The 23,659-nt window shown below is 30.8% G+C and overlaps 3 protein-coding genes across 6 annotated transcripts; 1 reads left to right on the top strand and 2 right to left on the bottom strand.

Annotated features, from left to right (window-relative positions):
* Positions 1-606: 606 nt before the first annotated feature.
* LOC139086306 (homeobox protein 2) lies at positions 607-11,254 on the bottom strand. Of its 3 annotated transcripts, none has more exons than XM_070634722.1 (5): positions 10,989-11,254; positions 5,539-5,706; positions 5,297-5,442; positions 4,366-5,155; positions 607-4,048 (listed from the first exon to the last, which is right to left on the bottom strand). In XM_070634722.1, the coding sequence occupies exons 2-5, from the start codon at positions 5,588-5,590 to the stop codon at positions 1,068-1,070; spliced, it is 3,969 nt and encodes a 1,322-aa protein (XP_070490823.1). In that variant the 5' UTR covers positions 5,591-5,706; positions 10,989-11,254; the 3' UTR covers positions 607-1,067. The 3 variants fall into 3 exon arrangements, with proteins under 3 accessions (XP_070490823.1, XP_070490825.1, XP_070490824.1); XM_070634724.1 differs by lacking the exon at positions 10,989-11,254 and adding an exon at positions 7,009-7,162; XM_070634723.1 differs by lacking the exon at positions 10,989-11,254 and adding an exon at positions 6,857-6,935.
* Positions 11,255-11,356: 102 nt separating this feature from the next.
* Ars2 (arsenic resistance protein 2) lies at positions 11,357-15,320 on the top strand. The gene is made up of 7 exons (XM_070634725.1): positions 11,357-11,516; positions 11,662-11,770; positions 11,836-12,216; positions 12,855-12,921; positions 13,029-13,766; positions 13,851-14,400; positions 14,462-15,320. Exons 2-7 carry the CDS (start codon positions 11,667-11,669, stop codon positions 15,103-15,105), a joined length of 2,484 nt encoding a protein of 827 aa, XP_070490826.1. The 5' UTR covers positions 11,357-11,516; positions 11,662-11,666; the 3' UTR covers positions 15,106-15,320.
* mdu (meduse) lies at positions 15,161-21,530 on the bottom strand. Of its 2 annotated transcripts, none has more exons than XM_070634726.1 (3): positions 21,288-21,530; positions 15,923-16,381; positions 15,161-15,798 (listed from the first exon to the last, which is right to left on the bottom strand). In XM_070634726.1, exons 1-3 carry the CDS (start codon positions 21,300-21,302, stop codon positions 15,307-15,309), a joined length of 966 nt encoding a protein of 321 aa, XP_070490827.1. In that variant the 5' UTR covers positions 21,303-21,530; the 3' UTR covers positions 15,161-15,306. The 2 variants fall into 2 exon arrangements, with proteins under 2 accessions (XP_070490827.1, XP_070490828.1); XM_070634727.1 differs by having other exon boundaries at positions 15,923-16,378.
* Positions 21,531-23,659: the final 2,129 nt, after the last annotated feature.

Genomic DNA, 23,659 nt, shown 5'->3' with positions numbered 1-23,659 from the left:
TTTTTGAAAGCGGGAAGTTCAAATTTTTTACAAAATTTAATTTGATATTTTGCAGAATCTCTGATCGTGAGAATGTTAATTAAATTAACTATTGCTATATTAAGATAAGGTCTAATTGTTTGTTTCGAAGAATCAATCAAGTTTTAATTCATAATTTTCGATTTTATCGCTTTTGTTTTTAGCAAAAATTTTAAAAACCTTGTAGATTTTCTCATTTGTCCATTTGTCAACGAATATTCAAATTAATTTTTAACGGAAATTTATGAATTTTAAAATTGGATTTTAAAAGTTTTGACTACTTTTGACAATTGATTGACTTGTATCCTTAAGATCTGCAATTGTATTTTTGAATAACTGATGTAATTCTGATATTTTTGTGCTTTCCACGTCTAATTATGTACATTTAAAATCAAACAAGTCGTTAAATATTTTTCAGGAACATGCTAATTAGTATCATGTGAGTTGTGTGCTGAGAACTATTTCCTCACTTATTCAAATATCTTCTTCAAACAAAAAAACAACTTAATTTCATCAAATATGCGATGACCTTGTTGCTGTAAACAAATGCTATTTAATATCACGAGAATTAGAAACAAAATATGCTAATTATAATTTCCAAACTAGATTTTTATTCTTCTAAATCGGTAGCAGCAATGTAATACAGAATTGATTAAAAATTCAAAAATAAGGCATGCTGGAATTTGAATTTTTGTTTAATATTATTTTGAATAGATTAATCCTTTGTATATTATTATTTTTTGATTAAAGTACGATATATTATGAATACGGAATAATAAAGAATGTTTTTTTTGTGCTCAATATGTAATACCCGAGTTTATCATCTTGGAATGCTTCTTATTTGATAGACAACAACCATCTCTGTTTATCTTCATTCACAACAATTTAAAGTTTTATAAAGGAGAATATTTAATGGTAAAACCAACAAGTTTTTGGGATATAATTATAATAATAAATAAATAAAAACTGGAGATGATCAGTTTCCAAATATTAATAAAAAAAAAGCATAAAAATAAACAATAAAAAGTAACAACTAGATAGACCGGAATTTACTTTCGACGGAGTGAATCTTTGTTAAAATTCTTGATGGCATCAAGCAGTTGATTTCGCGTTTCTCCTTCATTTATTTGTCCACTTATCACCACAGGTGTTGATTTTCTAAACATCATCGGTGGAGGTGGCGGCGGTACATTATTTGTAGATGGTGCAGGCTGTGAAAGTTGACGAATTGCAACCTTTTCGACCTTTTCTTCATTTATTGAATTAGAGTTATTAGATGGATTAGTAGCAGTGCTTTTTGGCGTATCAATAACTCGACCGAACATACTTTCAGTCTTTTTATCATTATTCAACATCTTTTGAATTAGTCCGGTACGACGAAGTGTTGACGAGTAGGGATTTTCATCATATAATGTATCATTACCGGCATTACTATTACTATTTGTATTAGCGACATTCTTGACTGACGAGAGTTTAAAGTTGCGATTCATTTCTCCGCCGGCAGATGTTGAACGCAAATACGATGGCTTGACTGGAATCATTGGCGCTTCCGCTCGTTTCTCATTATTCGCATCTGTAATCTTATTAGTAATCGGTAACGATTTCACATCAGATTGAGTTTCACTTATGTTATCCAATTTACTAAATCCATGGACGATTGGTGTGAACTTTTTACTAGTACTATTAATATTATTATTATTATTAAACGAGACAAATTGGTTTTGATAATTAGGAGAGTTTAAAGTTGTTTTTGTTGTGGATGAAGAAATTGCACTGCTATAATCCATTGTTACCGGCCGTTGCTTGATGCTTATAAGGGTTTTTGTTGAATTATTTCCATTACTTCTATTAATTATCTCACTCACTGACGTTGCTGACGTTGTTTCTTTACTGTTATTATTATTAATATTATTATTATTATTATTATTATTATTATTATTATTGTTTCTTAGCACAACCACATCCTTCTTATATTCAACGCCCAAAACTTTGGGCAAGTGTCTCTCAGCCTCTTTATTTTCATTTTTAACCATGACTGTACTATAACTTTTCTTTACAAATGAATCAACACTATCAACGTTTTGATTCTGACTATACTGATTAATTCCTTGATTTTTAAAATCACGTGGTAACGTTGTGGAATGTGCGGAACCACCGAAAATATAATCTTCATCGCTCATTACCGAGACTTCGACTTTTGGACGCTCATTCCATGTTGAAAAATTGATTTTTGGTGGACCACTATAACGCCATTGCGTTTCGGATTTCTTCACATTGTTATTGCTTGTATCGTTGCTGTTATTGTTTTTATTACGTTCAACAAAGACTGGCTCGGATTTTTGAGTTTCCAATTTCTTAATATCTCTCGTTTCAATGGTGTTATAAATTACTTTCTCAGTACTTTTTACTTCAATCTTCGATGTTGATGTTGTGGATGTTAATGCTGTTTCTGTTGCTTCAATTAAAGTACTTGAATGAATATTTTTGGGCTCTTTAATTGGAGCACTTTTATCATTATTAATGTCATCGCTCAAGGCACTACTTTTACGATTAACTTCTTGTAAGCTATTTTTACGGCAATTCAATATATTCTTAATGACCTCTAAACTTTGTAGGGAAGGCACATCAGAAATGCTTAATTCACTTGTAGACTTTTGTCTGCTATAAGGCACATTTAAATCTTGTTTAATCGATGTCGTCGTTAATGATGATGATCTCATTTCGGCTTTTTGCGAGTGAACTAATGATAAGAATGATGTGCTCCTTTGTGGCAATGCATTGAAATTAGTTCCTCTTATCATCCCATCATAATATTCATTTCGCTTTTGTTGACCAATTGAGTGGAAAGAATCTGAACGTGCGATCGTTATCAAACGACTTTTCTGGATATCTTCAATTGGTTTTGGTTTCGATACAACCTCTTCAATTACACTTATTTCATTATCATTACTTATATTGTTACTATTATTATTTCCCAAATATCCATCTTCTAAATCTGAAGTTATTACTTCAGCGCTCTTATCGCTTTGATTATCCAGAATAACAGCAGTCGTTGAAGGCTGTTTCGTATAATCATTTGGATTCATAATAAAACTGTCATCAAGTACTTTTCTTCTATCATTGATAATTGGTTGAATGTGTGTTTCTGCTGATACGACAGTAGTATTAGAATCTGATAAAATTGTTTCGTTATCATTGACTGTTGACGTATAATCGCTAAAGTATTTATTACCGACCGCACTCTTCTGATCTGTAGGCGAATTGTTATTATTATTGACATTGCTGTTATTAGTTTCAATACTATTTCCCACAATTGGCGGCGCTGGTAGCGTATATGTCCATTCAGGAGACGGCGATCGTTGACATTCCTCGTCTTTAGTTACACTTAGAGTGTCTTCTTTCACAATATTGTTATTATTTTCAATTATGACATGCTTTTGTTCTCCCTCAACAACTGATATCTTTTTATTAATATCTTTTATTATAGCTGACTTTTCACTAGTCACGACACTTTTTGTCACATTGTAAATGTTTACAGTCATTTCTTCCTCTTCTTCAGCTTCAGAGCCTGATCGCATTTCATCCCCGCGATGATTTATGTGCACTTTGGATACGACCGGTAATTTTACACTTTCTTTCGACATTTCTTCTTGCTTCAACGGCAGTTCTTCAACCTTTACTTCCGACGATAATATTTGTATTGAAATAGGACCTTCTGTTTCTTCTAAACTCGATTTTGACTTGTTGTTTAACAACACTTTTGATACATTTCCATTTTCATCTTCTGTCTTGCTTGCGTTCACAGCACTACTGCTGTTATTAATTATATTGTCTTTATTGTTATATTTATTTGGATTATTATCGGCAGGAATTTCTCCCACAATTTTTTGTGTGTTGACATTCTCTTGTTCGTCGACTTCTTTTATTTCAGTTATGGACTTCATATCTTCCTGAATTGTACGAGGTGATGGCGTGGGCTTGATTTTTCGTGTTGGTGGAACGGGAGCTGGACTCTTTTTCTTTGCCCTCTCTATACAATAATTAAATTAAAGATTGAGATAAATGTGATAAATTAGTGACAAGGTCAATGTACAAAAACAAATTTTGGACGCATTTTTTGCCATAATAATTTATCATGCAAAGATAACAAATTAATGCCAATTGATTTATGGCGAGTCTTTTTTGGGGAAATTCGACTATCAATTTGAATTTTTTAATTTGCTTAATTCTCTATTAATAACATTTTTAAAAAATATGCGTCAACAGAATAGGAAATGAAAATGGAAGAGGCTTTTAATAAAGATGAGTTGCGTGAATGATAAAATTAGGTAAACTTAATTTCCTTACCTAGACTGTTTTGCATTGAGCCTGAATCTCGCATGATATTTTGAATTTCTGATGATTCACTATTGTTTCGTTGACGTTCAGGCAAGTTTTTGATAATTTCCGTGTTACTTCCAAAATGTAAAGATGATGGACGTGTTATGGCATTTAATCTACTGGAAATTGAGCGCAATTCAGTATTGTTGTTATTGTCGCTCTTTTGTGCAATCTCATAATTATTATTAATGTTGTTATTATACAACTGCGGCGATGACACATGAAAATTCTTACGAGGTAAAATGGAATGTGGTTCCTTAAATACATTCAAAGTTGACGTGCTGAAGATTTCTTGCTCTGGAATCGAATTCTCACTGGGTGGTCGAGGTGCAGCGCGTTTCTTCTTTCTAATCGGTGCAACTGGCTGTTGAACTTTTGTTGAAGAATTCATTCCCGTCGAATCTAATGAATTTAATGAATTTGTCGAGCTATATGGCGAAGTCTTTGAAGTGTTTTTTAAGTTTGATCGACTTATTTCCGACGACGATACAGATTCAGCTACATTAGATGGCTTATACTTGATAATATCATCTGGCCGACTGTGATACCGGTGGAAATCCCCATTATATCTGCTCTCAGATTTTAATACTAGCCGTAATTCATTCAATCCCACCTCACCAATCGTCTTATCTTTATCAAATACTTGCGACATATCAGCTGGATGACGGAATTCATATTTATCAATGCTCAAATTTTTACTATCACAAACATCATTCATCAATTTATCGAGCTTTGTTTTAGCTCCAATACGCTCCACCTATTATTAGATTGTAAGACAAAAATTAATGTTAATATAGAAATATTTAGTGCGTTGTAAATTATATAATTCTGACAAAAAGTTTAATTAAATACAACATTAAGTAGATATGATAATAGTGAGCATTAAAGCTTGACTTACATATAGTTGATTTTTTGGCAGATATACTGTGACTCTAAATGTCTGCTCAAATGGTGCATTGTTTAAAATTGGAATTTTTTTATTGTGTTGACTAGATGATTCCAAGTTAGTATGCGACTTGCTAAGATTTGACGTCGAACGTGACACTGTTTCACACCATGAAAAGATAATTTTAAATTAGAGAAGAATTTAAGCGTACAATCGTATTATAAAGACATTTGTCATGCTAATATTTAACTAACCTTCTTTATTCTTCTTTCCCAATAATCGATTTAAAGTTGATAATCCATGCATTATTAATGTTTCTCTTCTGTTTCTCTCGTATCTATGTATATATGTTATTGATATGTTGTTGCGGTATAGAATTAATGATTCGCAATTTAGCTGCTATTATTCACCTTTGGAATAATCTGCAATTATCATTCAAAGAAAAAAAAATATTGCAATATAATTGTTATTACCTACTTCAACTACTTGGAATTTATATTTCTAAATTATATAAGAAATGTTTGCACATTTACTCTACAGAGCTTTATGTACGCAATCTTTGTGATCAAAATTAAGACTAACAAAAATTTGTCAGCAGACATAACTTGACTATGGAAATATTTTTAAGTCTTGCCAAAAAAAGAAGCGAAATTATATGCGAAAAATTCACATTTATCAAATTATGAATGGCTTTGACTTGAATGAATGACCAGATGAAAGAAAGTTGTTACTTATTTTATTTATTTTTTTTTTTTTGCGTCTAAATAGTTTAAATGTTAATAGAGTAATATCATATCACAAAAGAAAAGATAAATGTTGAGCAAGAAGAAATCATTAAGGTAAAAAGAAAAACCAACGTAATTTATGATTACTCTAGTCAAGTCTCATTTAGTGCAGCATTTAGAAGAAAAAAATTACTAATCCGTAACGCAATCACGTGTATAATCTAGTTATGTTGACCACCTCACCGACAGATTTTCATCTTTCTTCAAGCTTCAACGCAGCTGACGTTGTTATTACTTCTGTACCTTTTCTCGATTGTTTGACAAAAATTTACCGTAATTTAATATCATTTCTTTTTATATTCATATCATCGAACTCTCTCACACACAATCTCGATCTCTTTCCTCAACTTGTGCCATTCGTTGCACATTGGAATGAAAGTTTTTATTTTCTTTAATTTAGCGCGATTTTTTATTATAGACAATAAATGTATTATATGTCGAGCTGGTCAGCTGGCTAGCATATGTATGTGAAATATGTTTTCAAAGTCAATGTCATATTTTTATTAAACCCGTTATGAATTTTGGGAATGAAGATTAAAGGTTTTTAAGAACCGTTATGTATTCCTCATTGATCAGTTCAATATCTTAATAAAAATGCGCATGTGTCACCACTCAATACCGTAACAGTGACCAAAATACTAGTTTTCACATTCTTTATGGCTATTACTTGTATTTCCATTTTTTCCTTAGACTTAATCTCTTCTTTTTCTTCATTCCGTTCGTTAAATTACAAAATAATAGCGATATAATTTAAATAAGAGGAATTTGTCACAAAAAAAAATTGTACCTTGATTTATTAATAGTGTGAAAATAAAAAAATTTAAATTACTACGTCTACACTATGTCACATACTTTACAACCTCAAATTACTCAATGAACAAATAAGTTTGAGGAACGAAACTTAGGTGGAAAAAAATGAATTTTATCAGTATTACTCACATATGATAAGGAGGTGTAGAAACAGTAGGATGTGTTGAGTAAATGTTGATAATTTTCTTAATTTGAGTTTATTGTTTTAAGAAATAAGACTATGTATTGAATTTACAGGTGTTTGTGAGCCAGCCGCACTTAACGTCATTCCATTCTTTCATAAAACTCTGTTCATGCAATGGCTTAACGCTCGCTCATTTTTCTATCTCGACACCTCAATATAATGATACTCTTTTTATATCGCACATTAATAAAAACTTAAAGAAAGAAAAAAAACTTGTCGGCAAAATAATATCGTCTACTATAAAATCATATTTCAATTATCAATCGATTGCTAATTATAAAGTAAACGCTATAAAATATTTTTTTTCTTTCATTTCATTAGTTAGTTTTTTACTAAAAATGCTTCTGCGCGAATAATTTATATCATGTGGCTTTCACTGATCACTTTTTACTATGTTACTATGCCTTAATGCTCACGAGCAAGTGATCCATATTTGATGTCATTTTGTAACATATTTCTTTTCTGCAGGTTTATGTACGATAATTAGAAAAACAATTTGCATAAACCTACATTTCGAAGAAATGAGATATGAATATGATGGATGTATTTTACTGTTTTCAATGCCTGCAGCGCTTTCGGTAGTTCTGTATTTAATTCTGCCGATTCTTGGTAATTTCAAATTTATAGCGTTCTTCAAAAATTTCAATTTATATCGATTGTTAAAGAAATTTTGGAAAAATTCCAAAATGGCAGTTTAAATTTAGACAGAATTAAATACTAAATGAATCTTCATGGCTCTAAACGTGATAATTTGTGAGTAATTCGAAACGTGATGATCAAATTAGGAATTTAGATGTGCATATCGCAAATAAAAGTTTTGTGGCATTTAAAAATGGGTTTTAAATCGTAAACTTTTTTTAATAGTTTCGTTCAGTATTGCAATTTTAGCAGTGACAACACGGCGGTTTTAAGGTGAGAAATTCTTAAAGACGTTAACAACTACATAGACAATATGGCAACGAAATTGTATGAAACTTGACTGGCAAAAAAAATTGTATATAAACAAGTCATCAACAGCAGTCATAAACCCGCAATTTGAATGAAGTAACACGGGTTAGTTCTTAAATTGTATACACTCATATATGAAGGTATATAATTACGGATAAGTTGCCTAAGCATCATGTGTATTTTACAATTATTATTTTCGAGAAAAATTATACTCATGACTGATTAATATTCATCTTTATTTAATTTCCATTAATTGATGATTAATTCAGAGAATCAACGTTCAATGTCGACCGACTTCCCTTATACAAAATAAAATGTTAAAGCAGCGAAAAAATTAAAAAATTTCACATTGCATTGACCTTCAACAGTAGGTTGTACTTGATAAAAAATGCACTCGTCTAGAGATTCTACCGTAATGTGTGCATTCATTAAAAGTGATTTGCAAAAAATATTCTATTGCTTCACATTGTTGTTGCCTTTTTTCCCACGTACCACGTAACTTTAAGACATGAATTATATTATTAAGCTAAACTGAGTAATGGTAATGAATCAATTCAAAGCTCCAGTGCCTTCTTCTTAACATTTTTCATTTAATTTTTTTTGTACATATTTGAAATACACAGACAGTGCTGTTTCTCACTATACGAGAGATCTAAATTGTCAAAAAGATTTATTCACGGATGATGAATGAAGGAGAGATTACACACAAACTTTTGTGACTTGATCTTTTTTTGTATTTTTATATTCATTCGCTATTTTGTTATTATTTCAATGAAGAATGAACAACAACAACAACGACAACAAAAAAGAGTTTAACAGTAGCATGAGGTATAAAGAACTACGTCATAGTTCAATAACTCTTGAAGCACACTCATCACTTTATGCTTTCAATATGTATTCATTATGTATGTATGTCAAATATATATGAACATAAGAAAATAACTTTCTTTAAGATAAAAAAAAAAAAAAGTACTGACTACAGAGTAGGTAATTACGGAATATTGGACAACATTCAACATTTGCACGGCCCATTTTGTTTCTTTCGATTGCCGATGCCGCAAATATATATTCCGCACGATTTTTTTCCAGAACTAAAACACAAGATCCAGTAAGATCCAGGTCACTTTTTTCACTTCTAGACCTAAAAACCAAGATCCAGTAAGATCCAGGTCACTTTCATCCAAATCGGAGAATGTATTTATATAAAAGTTTTAAAAAATTATGGAATGTTTGAATGTATATGATATTTTCATTTCTATATATTCACAAGAAGAAAACGAACGAACGAACGAACGAACAAAATTCGTACATAATACAGAATGAAGAAAAAAAATGTTTATATAAAATCGACACTTGTAAATATTTTTCTTTCTTATTATTATTTTATACTTGTCGACGCGAGTTATTTTATGCAAATTCGGTTGCAAGGTGGATTAAGCAAGTTGTTATTATTTTATTGACTGCCACCTACAACTCAGACATACGAATTTATCATCCAGAAAAAATTCGTTTAGTCTCTACCAAAAAAAGACAAAAATAAAGGCCTTAATTAAAGTCTCATGAATTGTGTTACCAATTTATTTTCGTGCTAATTGACTGGCTTACATTAAAGGTGAGCAAGAAGCAAAAAATTGATAGAAGGAATAATGAAAAGTTTATATGGCCTTTTGAATGAATAACATCATCATTATTATTATACACACATCAACTAATAAGTCAGCTCATTAACATTTTTTTCGCAAAATTCATAGAAACAAAAAAAAAACCAGCAATGAAATCCTTCGAAACAGATGATGAAAGTACATTTTTTTCCCAACAGATGATCAATCTGCATGTGCTCATTTTAATGATCACATGAACTAAAGGGGAATTTATAAAATTTTAACGGTCATTGTGAATTGCAAAACAATACAAATGTTTGTATAATTTGTAAGGTTTTCAAACATTTTTATTGAGCTGATTCAGGCAAACCCTTCTAAAATACACAAATAATAATTGCCGATTCAAGTTAAGTTAAAAGAATACAGACCGCTGTAGAACAAGAAGTGACCGAAATTTATGCATGCTACGGTTTAAAAACAAAATAACATATGTGAATACAGAATGCGGAAGGACAACAAAAAAACATACAGTAGTAATTTGAATGCAATTTTATATTTTTTCGCTGAATTTCAAATTATTACAGAAATTTTTGTTTCTCGCTCGTTCGCTTCAATAGAACTAATTGTTAAGCCATATATGAAACTATTTGAAGCTTTAAAGAAAAGTGAATACACTTGTTTTAAGTGTGTGTAGCAAATCGCGACTATTCATCCTTTGATAGTTAACCTTCGCTCAAGGACGTTTCTGTTTTAAAATATGCGCATTACAAAGTCGCTTTCTTGTTTGACATGGAAAGAATTCGATGGACAATATTGGATTATTCTAAACAAAAAATATATCCAGTTTAAATATCACGATAATCATCTTAGCGAATAGAAATGAAAATCTTCGACTAGACTTAATTAAATATTCATAAAATAGCGCGCACGACTGTTGTTTTGAAATGTCTTGTGAGTGAGCCAAAAGAAAACGTTTTCATCATCTATTTTTTCTATGTTTTCTTTTCTGTGAGTTGATTTAGCTAACATCACACACCGCGGTTTCTTATGTTTAATTTTCGTGCTTTGTCCTTCACAAGGAAATGTAACAACATCCGGTACGTTCTTATTCATTCATCAACAGACCCAAAAAAATCATTAATTCACAGTTAGATGATTGCATTAGACGTTCGTATATATGAGAAGAAGTAATTGTTTCACAATAATAATTTTAATATGTTTTGATTGAAGAACTTGTGTCTATAATGACTTCTTCCTATAGCTCATTCATTCATGCTGCATAACTTGAATAACTTTAAAAATATGATTTCGTCGATCAAGAAGAAATTATTTTCGAGAAAAGTGATTGTAAATAGGTAGGCAAAGCTAAAACTTACGAGTTTTTATATAGTATATATCCACTTTTATTAATGTTGAAGAATTTGAAGAAGAAAAACTTGTTTTTTCTCTCTATTTCGATAATAGGCACATTCTTTTAAACATATTATCATATTTTTCAGGATTAATTCGATAAATTCATTCAATTCTATACACAATGTATACACAGTATCTCACTTTTTATGACTAACTTCATAGACACTTGTTAAAAGTGTTTAAAAATATAAAATAATTAAAAAAACTAAAATACTGCCTTCTTCCACGAGAATTCGAATAAAACTGAATGAAAACATTGGACAACGACCGTTAATTTTTGAACGCACTCAATTTTAAATTAGAGGGGTTTTCAACTATACTGATTGCATTTCTCATAGAGGTTTTCCCTTCGACAGATTTCAATTAAGAAAGCTTAAAAACTTTCTTAATTAATTTTGGTACATTAATTGTGTATTTAACTGATTGTATTTGACAAATTTACTTTATATCCACTACTTTTAACCACAAGTCATTGAAATTTACAAGAAAATGTAAGTTAAACAATCGATTTAAGTGAAATAAAAAAATTTCTAGAACGCTCAAAAAATTTCACTCAATTTATGCCAAAAATCATTAGTTTTTCGCCAACTAGATTAATTAAAATCAATAAATTTATACTTTTTATTAACATTATAGCAAAAATGGGCGATTCAGATGATGAATATGATCGTAAAAGACGTGATAAATTTAGAGGCGAAAGAGGAGGAGGTGGCGGCGAAAGAGAAAGATGGCCTGACAGAGAAAGGTAATTAATGCAAAAACTAACTCTTATTCATTGATCCTGTACTTATTAATATTTATGTTTTATAGAAATCGCTCACGTAATGAGCCATATTATCGTTCTGCACGATATTCACCGCCTGCAAAAAGAATTCGTCCAGATTATGAAGAAAGAGGTCATAGAGGATATGGTGGATCACCAATGGACTATATGTATCCATACCCAACATCTCATGATCCATACGCAAATTTAAGTCCATATGCAATGCCTAATCCACGTGAATCACATCCACCGCCAGCAATTTCGGATGGACTTAGCCAACCACCAATGATGAGTTTAAAGCAATTTCTTGTGGCTCAAGATGATTCAATCTCTGATGAAACAGCAATTTCCAAGTATAATGAGTACAAATTGGAATTTAAACGAAGTCAATTGAATGAATTCTTTGTTGCACACAAGGACGAAGAATGGTAAGTGCCCTAATAATGATGGTAAATTGCTATAACATTTCTTTGAATATTTAGTGTACTTTGTTACTATCTAGTTCTTCTTGTGTACCAATTTAAGAAAAATATCGTCTTCAATCCACTTATTTTTTTTACATGATCTGAATGTCACATACAAAATTTATTAGAAAGAAATGATGTGTATAATAACGATAATTTTATTACAGCCACTCATGTTGTCTTTACAAGCAACCACAAAAATTCGTGCACACAATCATTATTAAATTTCCTTTCGCGTTTTTTAAACTCGTTTCAAATGATGTATTTTTAAATTATTTAAACTTTCATGAGAAAAATAATGATTTCGATAATATTGAATTAAGATATATGCTAAAGACAATTCCAAACGATAGAGGAGGTAAGAATTTCAAAAATCATCATCTTATGATATATAAAAAAATTGACAATTTTTAATGATGGTGCATAATTTATTGATGTAATGTAATCCTTTTTATATTATTGGGTATATCCAACAAATGTCGATTATTTAAACTTGATTATATATTCCTTTTATAGGTCTTTTTTTCTTGCTCTTAAAAAAGAGATTCTTTACATGGATATTTAAAATTCATTACATTTTTTTTTCATTCATTATTTTATAGGTTTAAACTCAAATACCATCCTGAAATGTCAATGAAGAGAAAAGAAGAACAAATTGAATATCTGAAGGTCAGTATTTTATTATTAAAATTCATTTGTCCATACCACGACAAATAACAATAATAAAGAGCGACTAGCTAATGAGTTTATTTTTTTTTTTTTGTTCATGTTTACAGAAACGAATTGACGTTTTCATTGAGCTGCTAGGCAAAGGGGACGTTACAAAAGTTAATGTCGATACAACAAATACGGAGGCATTAATTCGTCTCTTGGACACAGTTGTTATAAAATTGGAAGGCGGTAGTGACGACGATTTAAAGGTTTTGGATGAAAAGCCGATCGTTATAAATACCGTTCAGCCAAAAATTGCTGACGAAAAGCCTAAACCTGTTGTTGATGAGAAAGCAAAGAATGAGGAAAATGCAGAAAATGTATCAGAGATGAAAGAAGATACACCAAATGAAGAAGGAGAAGAATCGACAAAAGGCAAGAAACGTCGTCGAACACATTCTGATTCAAGTTCATCGTCCGATAGTTCATCAGATTCCGATAATTCTGATAATGAAAAGACTAAAGATAAACCGGAACAAAATGGCAATGGTGTAGAAAATGATGAAGAAAGTAAAGAAGAAGAAGAAGAACGGGAGAATAAGGACGAACAGGAGCCACAACAAACAGAAGAGAATGATGAAAATATGGAAAAAAGTAGTACCGACGAAAATAAAGAAGTACAAGAATCCGAAGAGAAAAGAGAGGAAGAGAAAATTGAAGACGATAAGGTAGACGAAGTTGTTGATTTGGATAAAGACGACGAAGATGAAGTAAAAATCAAGAAATTGGAGGAACTGCACAAAACCAGTTCTATTTTTCTTCGCAATTTGGCACCGACGATTACAAAAGCTGAGGTTGAAGCGGTAAATTTATTAAAAATCATTTAACCTGAATATTTAATCATTCAAGAAATTTTTTTTTCATCTCATTTATGTATGCATATATAGCTATGTAAACGCTACGATGGCTTTTTGCGTGTTGCAATTGCCGATCCTGTAATAGAGCGACGATTCTTTAGAAGAGGTTGGATAACATTCAAGCGTGATGTAAACATTAAAGAAATTTGCTGGAACTTGAATAACATTCGATTACGTGATTGTGAGTTAGCGCCAATTGTTAATCGTGACTTGTCACGTCGCGTTCGTCCAGTAAATGGAATCACTGCCCATAAGACGATTTGCAAGAATGACATCAAAATTTGTGCAAAAATTGCACATAGTCTTGACGAAAAGTACGGCTTATGGCGTGATAGAATTGACGAGTCCGAAGAGAAAGATAAATCGACATTCGGTTTACAATCTAAAAATCCAGTTCTTAAGAACATTACTGACTATTTGATTGAAGAAGCAAATGCTGAAGAAGAAGAACTACTTGGTTTGTCTAGTGAGAATAAAGAGGAAAATGACGGAGAATTTCTTGAACGTGATTCTGAATACATCAGTGTTTTGGATAAAATTATTCTCTATTTGAGAATCGTCCATTCTGTTGACTTTTACAGTAAGTATTTTACTAATATTTATTCCATCAATGCATTTCTAACTAAATTTATTTTCAATAGATCATTGCGAATATCCTTATGAAGATGAAATGCCAAATCGGTGTGGAATTATTCATGCAAGAGGACCTCCACCACAAAATAAGATAACAGCCAATGAAACTGCTGAATATATCAAGAACTTCGAGAATAAAATATCACAATTTTTGGCAAGCACTGTTGATATTCCATTAGAAGAACTGAAGAAATTGGGAGCTAAGGATATTGATACAGAAGTTGAAAAGTTTATTACTGCCAACACACAAGAACTTGCTAAGGATAAATGGTTGTGTCCATTGTCTGGAAAGAAATTCAAAGGACCTGATTATGTCCGTAAACATGTATTGAGTAAGCATGCTGAAAAGGTTGAAGAAGTAAAGAAGGAAGTTGAGTATTACAATAACTACTTGAAAGATTCAAAACGTCCTCAATTGCCAGAACATCCAGCAAATAATGCAAAGAAGGAAGCACCAGTAAATGCTCCAATGTTCCGACAACCACAATATGCTGCTCCAATGCCATATAATCCATATCCCTATGCATCACCAATGATGGGATCTCGAGGACGAGGATTTTCTCGTGGCGGACGTATGGATAATTCCCATCGTCCATTAATTCACTATCGTGACTTGGATGCACCGGCTGGTGGCATGGATGAATTGTTTTAAAAACCTTTTTAAATGCAAAATTAAGTAATAAAAATGAATTGGACATTTTTGAGCGTAAATAATAATAATTATAACCATATAATATGAAAACTTTATTATATCATTCTTTTTTTTAATGAATAAATAGATTTGATGGGAATAAACAAAAATAAAGACACAAAAGAAAATAAGAAGTAGTTTTTCCTATATGTATCTCCGTCTTCAATTAATATTATAGGACCTTTCTCTTTGTTGATTCTCTTGAATAATATGTTCCCATCGTTCAATCAATTTATGAGAAGAAGGCGCTTCCATTTCCGGCTCTAAATTAATCAATGTTGCTAAACTAACAGCCGGACGAATAGCAGTGTTTCTTGGTGTTGGAATAGGCTTTGATGATTCAATTGTTGTTGGCGATGGACTAGAATGACTGTTAAGTGCATCAATTGATTTTGATAATTTTCCATTAATTGGACTCCAGTCACTATCAATTTCGTCCGGTATCATTTCATCGTCAAAATCGCGTACATTAATTTTATGTAAACGCTTTAATTCCGTTTCACGATTCTTTAAATCTCTCAATTCGGTCTGAATTTTCTCTTCCACTGGTACATATCCACGTCTAATTGGCTTTCCTTTCTTATCACGTTCAATTAGAGCTTTTTCTAAATTCTGAAAGGCTTTAATACTGTCGCTATTAAATTCAATTGGTGCCTGAAATAAGAAATAATAACAATAAACAACTCATTAACTGCTTGTTGCATGTGCATATTTACGTAAAAGAAAATAGCTAATGGGCAATAATAATAATCATAATGATAGGAATGAAGCAACATACCATAATCAAATTTTTCTTGAAATTATTAGTCGGTGCTGGTTGATTAACTTGACTAACATTCAATTTGCCTCGTGAGGCAATGAATTTTTGCATAATTCCTTTATGAGGGGAACTAATCTTGACTGGAGAAATGTTGAAAAGTTGTGGTTGGGAAAGTGCTCTCGATAATGGTGGCGCTGTAAGTAATTGATGCATCTGAGGCTTTGGTTGAGGCTCAATGATCTTATTCTTCTTAAAATGATCTTTACTGCAAATATTTTGTGGTGATGTTGATCTTACATCAATTACATCAGCCGGTAATGGTTGTTCATCAACAACCTCAAATGTAACAGTTCCATTAGTTGTTGGCGTAGACGGTGAAATCAATGCATGCTCATTTCGCAATTCTAATTCTCGTTTTTCAACTTCACTTATTTCATTTTGTATACGAAGTAGACATTCGTTTGACGGCTCTTGCTGCTTTTTATTTCATCGATACATGGAAATAGAAATTGAAAGTTAAGAAGATAAATAGAAATAGAGAGGCAATTAAGCAAGTATAACTGTTGGAATTTCACAGCATTGAATTAGTACAATTATTCTATGGGAAGCAAAGCTATAAATGAGATAAGATTGTAACATCAGAATAAATATTTCTCAATAACGTTAGATAACATGTGTGCATGTAATAATAGCCAAGTATATCTTTTTATACTGTCTCAAAATAATAAGTGTTTGATTTTAGATATATAAATACATAGTAACGTGTTGATTACTGTATTATGATAAAATTGTGACTTTCAAAAGTCTTTTAACCATTTTCATGTGGATATTTTCCATTAAATGCTTCGAGCTTTTCCACCCAAGTACCTTGAGTACTTTTTATCTTAAGATCACATGCAACAAACTTAGTTTTTCGAGTATGTACAATAGTTTCTATTATCAGCTAGCTACTTTATTTGTTTAGAGATCGGGAAGTATGATTTTGTTACATTAATGTCAAGAATCTTGATGTAATTACATCAATTTTAACGAACTTTTAGAAATTGAATTCCAACGGATTTTTGGAATTTGAATTTTTGACCTATTCAAGAATTTCAAAAATTTAACGGACGTTATGATATCAATTCAGAAGTATGCAAATATTTTGTGCCTAGGCAATACAAAGAAGTTTGGCTAATCATTTCGCATACTAACTAATTAGCAAATATTTTTACTAAATACAGCCATTCTTAAGTATATTGCAAAATAAATATACTTAACAAAATTTACTTTAGATAAGAGATTCTTTGAAAAACTGCTTCGGTTGCGTCACTTAAAAGGAAAATCAATTACTCGCCAAATTCAGGTTCAATCATCAATTTCCAAAAATCAATCAAACATCCAGTTATGCAGTTAAGAACTCAAATGAATTGTTTAAAATAAATGACAAGCAACAATCAAAATTAAGATGATGGAACGGAAGTTAACGATGATCTATAATGGATTTCTGTATGAAGCATTAATGGATTCTATTTGGAATTGAATTTCAATCTGATCTTGAAAGCGTTCAGCATAATAACAAGAACTTCAGCTGTCGGACAGAACAAGAACCGGACGTCGTGAATGATCAAATCCATTGTGTCAAAAGTAACAAAGAAGCACAAAGAAGAAGGAAGTTAGAATCACCTGCCCTATGCAGTTGCCATACACGTTCTTTTTTTGCGCAAACCAAGTATCGCGTTCAAACAATTTAATGCCAACAAAACAAAGTTTCGATAAGATAATGATAACAAATGAATGAATAATCTAGGAAATCGAATGATTCAATCGATTTTCGTTAGTGGCTGGCTGCGCGGGCTTATAAAGCCATTTTTCATAATTCATTAATTTTATTTTCACACATTATAGATACTGTGCATTTTTAATGAGCTACTGCTGTATTACATTTAAATAAAAATTAAATGCCCATTCAATTTAAAGTAAGTAAGAGAAAGGAAAGGATGAAAAATATTTGTGCAAGTTCTTTGACTTCTTATTTCCATATGATCATTATTAATATTGTAATATGTTGATGATGTTTGCAATAAGAAAAGAAATAATTTTTTAATATCAAAGTGAAACTTTTCTTTCTTCTCTCTGCTGTTAGTGCTGGTGCCTCTAATAAAAGATAATTGAATGAAATCGAAGTGGAAAAACTGGTTGGTTCAATTGAACAATTTTCTCTCTTCTTGCCAATCACGTGTTTCTCTTCTTACGTTATACTGGCAAACTCTTCTTAACCATTTGACATTGTTTTCTTTTTTTGGAACTGACTTTTGCTAAACAATTGTTCTTTTGCGGATACACTTTGACTATGTGGGTGATTGTGGATCAGGAAATGAATGAAATTCACTTTCTATGTCTGCCAAACTAGATATTTCAGGATATCGAAAGTGACTTTCTTAAACAGGATTGTTACCGAGATTGTTACTCAATCGGCAATGCGATAAATTGCTACAAATGTGAATTGAGATAGAAACTACTGTTTACTGATTTATATTCAAATGCAATCCGATTGCTTATTTTTCTTAAGCTTCCAAATTGAAGTAATAAGATGTCATCATTTTATGACTATCAATGCTGCTCAAATTAAGCAGCTTATTTGTATCAAAATAGCATTGTGATCAATGCCGGTAAGTTTTGCCGAGGATTTTCCTAATTTATTTATGGCATAAAACAACTGTTGATCTTCCTTATTGTCCGCAACTATAGTTTGACATTCAATTGTAGAGCTTGGTGCTGGATATTTTACAATCCAATTTCAGCATCTTGTGAATATCATTCATATTGCATACAGGTAATCCATCAAAAGCCATCTAGATATGCAGGTATGCATATTTATTGGAGTGTCTAAATCTCAAGACCGACTATCGATTGACAAACGTCAGCCAAAAAAATTTGACAATTTCATTGAAGCATAAATGCGCTTTGCCGCAACCATAAACTGCTTTCAATATTCTTCTTCCACGAACTACCTTCACATTGATTACTTCTTTTTGGCCAGCACAAAAAAGAAACGTAAAAGTAGGTCATTATTTTCGTTACATTGAAATCTTACTGTGGCTTTGGTTTTTCTTCATTTCGGCATGCATGTTTCTTATTATTTTGGTTTTTTGGTTTTTATGTTAATGTCATTAACCGATCATTATCAGATTTTAAGTATTTTTCTTCTTTTCGCGTCTATTTTATGTCAGCATTCTTTTGGCATACAATAAGAAAATAACAACTTAACATAATAGTCTTTTTTATGTATGTATCTCTTCCATTTTTCGTGAATTGAATGAAGCCATTCAAATTATTTTGCATTAAATAGTTAGAGAGAGAATTTATACAAGTTAATGTGTTTGCACACATGAAAGAGCATTGCCGTGTCTCAAATAAAAGTGAAACCGGAAATATGCATGAGTGAATGGTTGAATGGTTGGGTATTTTTTCAGTATTTACTAGGAGGATGTACATACTTTTTTATTTCACGTCAATATTGTACACTTTATTTTTTTTGTTACACTTCTAGTACAGGTGAATTAGTCAACAAAATTATTAAGAGATTTAGATCGATTTCATGCGAAATAATGTAAAACAAATGTTTATGACCTCCATGATACAATTTCAAGAAATCTGCTGTATAATATTTTTTTTTTTTATTTCACAAAAACTTATTAAGAATTGATTTCATGATCACGATTTGTTGTGTACAGTTACATTCGTGGATATAGTTTTTTTTAATAACGAGACCACAACGAAAAGAATCTTAATTTATTTATGGCGAGAAGTTATGGCTAACGAAAAAATCTTTATGCTTACATGTAATGATGTTTAATAATTTAATAGCTTTTAAATTTCGTTTTCAGTTATGTTCATATGTGCATCCAAAACAGACGAGAGAACTCTTAATGAACGCATTTGCTTAATCTTTACGATTTTGAAAATTTAACGATCATTTGGAGATTTGAATTTTAACGGTGAATTTCAATTCAAACGGTTAAAATATTTTGAAAACCATACAAATGTAAAATTGTTGATAAATGAATAAATGCTGTTGTAAGGTTCTAAAACACAAATTAAATATTTGAAAGGTTCTAAAGCATTCATTCATAGTCAAAGTGACTACTGAATTGAATATTTACATTCAACCGGTCAAGAGCGGTACAGCACAAAGCTCAAACTTCACAATAGGTAGCAGAAGAAGGAAGAGATTTGATGTGGAGTCGATGGTTTTGTATTAATCTTTTCCACCAAATAGCAGCATTTGGATACATGGAGAGAAATTTTTTCTTATTATTATTACGAATAAATACCGCTTAGACTATGAAACATTGTAATTTCCAATGTATATCTGTTTACTGCCGACTGCTCAATGGACATCATAATGAAATCTAACTACAAATATGAAAAATCTTTATGTAAGAGGAATAAAATAAGAGAAATAAAAACTTTCACATGTGAAAAATTAAAATTCTCCTTAATACATGTATTTCCATTTCGTTGACTTCCTATCCGACATGATCTTTTAACATTACGCGTACAAAGAGTTGGGTCAAATTTTCCAAAAGGGTGAGTTTTTATAATGTAACGGGGCATAAATCTTTAAAATAAAAATATAATACTATACACTTTAGCTACTACCAATTCTGCAACGGTATAATGGCATCAAGTATGAAGCACAAATAAGCAAGAAGATGGAAATTTTGAGGAAGAAGCACAAAGAAATTGGAAGAAACTCTTCCGTCAATAACTTTAATTTTAAAAACGAGCACAATTATCGCCAAAAAAAAGTATCAAATGGCTTTTTCAAGTATTTTTCGTTACGCGTTCACTTCAGAAATTCAAGATTAGATAAAGAGAAATAAATAAATTAAATGGAAGAAAAATTTCCCTCAATACAATTGCGAAATTTATTTTATTTTTTATGATCGATGATAATGAATTAAAGTGTGTATACTGAACAACAAGTCATAATAAATGAGAGTCGATTTGATGTAAATTTTCCAAAAATTAATGAATTTTGAAAGCTCTGAATATTGGAAACTAAGTTGTGAAGTAATTGTACATGCTAGTTACTTGCTCGTGAGAAAAACCACACACAATTCATGACTTTAATTTAAAAATTTTACATTTAAGCACAAAACAGTTTTTCTTGAAATTGTTATTTGCACAAAAAGTTAGTTGGCAGCAAAAGTTCACATATATGTATGAAAGTGATATTATAGTTCAACGAGCCATTTTCCTCCTCTTTTGCTCTTATTGTTTATCATATACTTTTTAATAACAGCACTGCGGAAACATGTCATACTGTTTTTTTTACAGATAAACGTCATATGACTTGACTACAGGTATCAATTGAATGTAAAAATATATTAATTACCTCTACTGGTCCCATTTTCTTAATTTATTGCTCCTTTTATAACACGATAAACACACGAAATATTTATTTATTTCCTTAATACGATTAATGTATTTACAGACACAAAAATAATTGTTATCACAAAAATATTCAATAGATTGATTTCATTATCTTCCCAACCACTAAATTAAGCTACAACTTTTTATACTTTATACTGGTAGTATATGTCTAGCACGTCTATAAGCCACGGAAGACAAAACTTCAATAAAGCAAGAGCTGCTCTTTTTGCACCTCTCGCCGAAAAAATAAACAACAACAATAATTTTTCACTCTCTATGTATCGTGTGCATGCTTTTTTCTGTTTCTCGATATTCTCACGTTTCATTCCATATGTTGCGCAGAGTTGGATATGCTCTTTTGCAGTACTTTTTGCTTAATTTAATTATTTTTATAAATTAACAATATTTTGACACAAGCAAATCACTTTCAGAACTATACAACTGTTATGTTTTTGGTGGGAAATTGTACGGTTTTTATAGATAATATTTTAAAATAAAATTGACCGATAAATTGTGGAAACTAAAATTTCCATTCTGACACTAAAATTTACGTAATGATTCAATGATATCTTAATTCAATTAAATCCTACCCATTAAATCACAGGACGGAGAGTCATAGAGAAATCACTAGAAATTACTCTACACTGTTTACTATTGGAAAAGTTCACATTTGACTCATTTCTCTCTTCTTTAGAGCATTAAACTCTCTTGACAATTGTTTGCATGAGAATTGTATGGAAAACGTATCTATAAAGCTTGCGAATGAATGATCAAAACAAACAATAAAAAGAAGCGTGCTTCGGTAAAAAGAAGAATTACATATTCATCTTTTATGATCAATAGCCAAAAGAAAAGTTTTCAAGTCGCACACAAGAAAACAAAAGAAAAGAATTTATGAATGAAATAATAAATGAATTTTAAAAATTTCTAAAATAAGTAAAATCAACAAAGTTAACTTAATCGATTAAAATGTGCTGTTTTGAATGCACAGTTTAACATAATTCAAGTCATGAAAATCACGTAACTTCTTGAAATAAAGTTAAATAATTAATGTTGAACTTTTTATGATTCGATGAATCGGAATCACAATATCATAGATCATGCAGAAGAATCTATGGATATTGAAAAAATTAATGCTTTGCAAGATTATGCTTGACTTGTTGAATTTTCAATAGATTATGAATGAAATTTGAATTTTGTCCAATTTCATGTGACATCTTACAGCCCCTTAAATATATGCAATTTGAGTTCTCATCTAAATTACCCAAATCCAAAATTCTACAAACTTAATAAAAATTCGAAAAAATTTCGACGGTTAATTTTTAGACAGAAAGCTTTCAAAGTTTTTAATAATTATTCATTTTTCAAAGCTTATAAAAAGCTTCACAGTACATGCTATTTCATGAATTTAAAATGACATTTAATTCCTAAAATCTCAAACTGGATGAAGGTTTCAAAGGATAAAGTCAGCTTTAGATGTTCTCTCTATTCCGCAATAGTCTCACGTTCGCCACACCAAATAAGCAAGTACTAACTTCAAATATCATTTTAATTGGATATGTTGACTTTTCAACTCTTTTAAGGTTTAATTTTTCATGATGTCAGAAAAGAGTCACATTATATGCACGAGTAGCATTTACCATAAAATTTTGAAGAATTTTCTTTCGTGCTTCAACCGAAATAGAACCTTAAAAATAAAATACTTAAATTTCAAATTGAATTTTACATTTGAAAACAATGTTGTAGGCTTTAAAAGCTGCTTTCAAGAAAAGCATGAAATAAGACTTCTTAAATTCTAATTTACAATTTTTCAACTTTCCAAATTTTGACATCAGAATGAAAAACATCATGAAAATCTTTTTTCACAGAGAAATTAAGGAAAAATAAAAGAAAATTGCTGAACTAACTTTTTCACCTTTTTTTACTTTATTAAATCAAATGTTACTGTAGCATCTCATTTACACTTATGTTGCTAATAGTTGTTGGAGTTTTATGGTCTAACTTAATTAATTGTTAAAACTTCTTTTTAGGTGGAAATGACATGGCTTGTTTGATTCACTTTGTGTGAATTAATTTAGTCGAGAGTCAAAAGGTGCTGAGCTTGTATTATGGATATTCCATTAATTTTAGCAAATTGAAAAATCAACTCTTGGTACCCACAGCAAATGACTGATATTTCCGTTCGAACTGCGCTTTGACGTCCTATTTCCACTTATTTTCTTACATTTTCTTTTGCATTGTTCATAAATAACGTCTACAGATTTGAGTCCTAAAATTTATTTTATACTGTATGTTGCTCTACTCCAACAATTAGACGCCATATCCAAAATATCC

The sequence above is a fragment of the Chironomus tepperi genome, unplaced genomic scaffold, assembly GCF_022539635.2.
Source record: "Chironomus tepperi strain 1889 unplaced genomic scaffold, CSIRO-AGI_Ctep_v1 contig_85, whole genome shotgun sequence".
In the NCBI taxonomy this organism is placed as follows: Eukaryota; Metazoa; Arthropoda; class Insecta; order Diptera; family Chironomidae; genus Chironomus; species Chironomus tepperi.
Note: the sequence above shows the minus strand (reverse complement) of the source record. Positions and strands in the feature narration are given on the sequence as shown.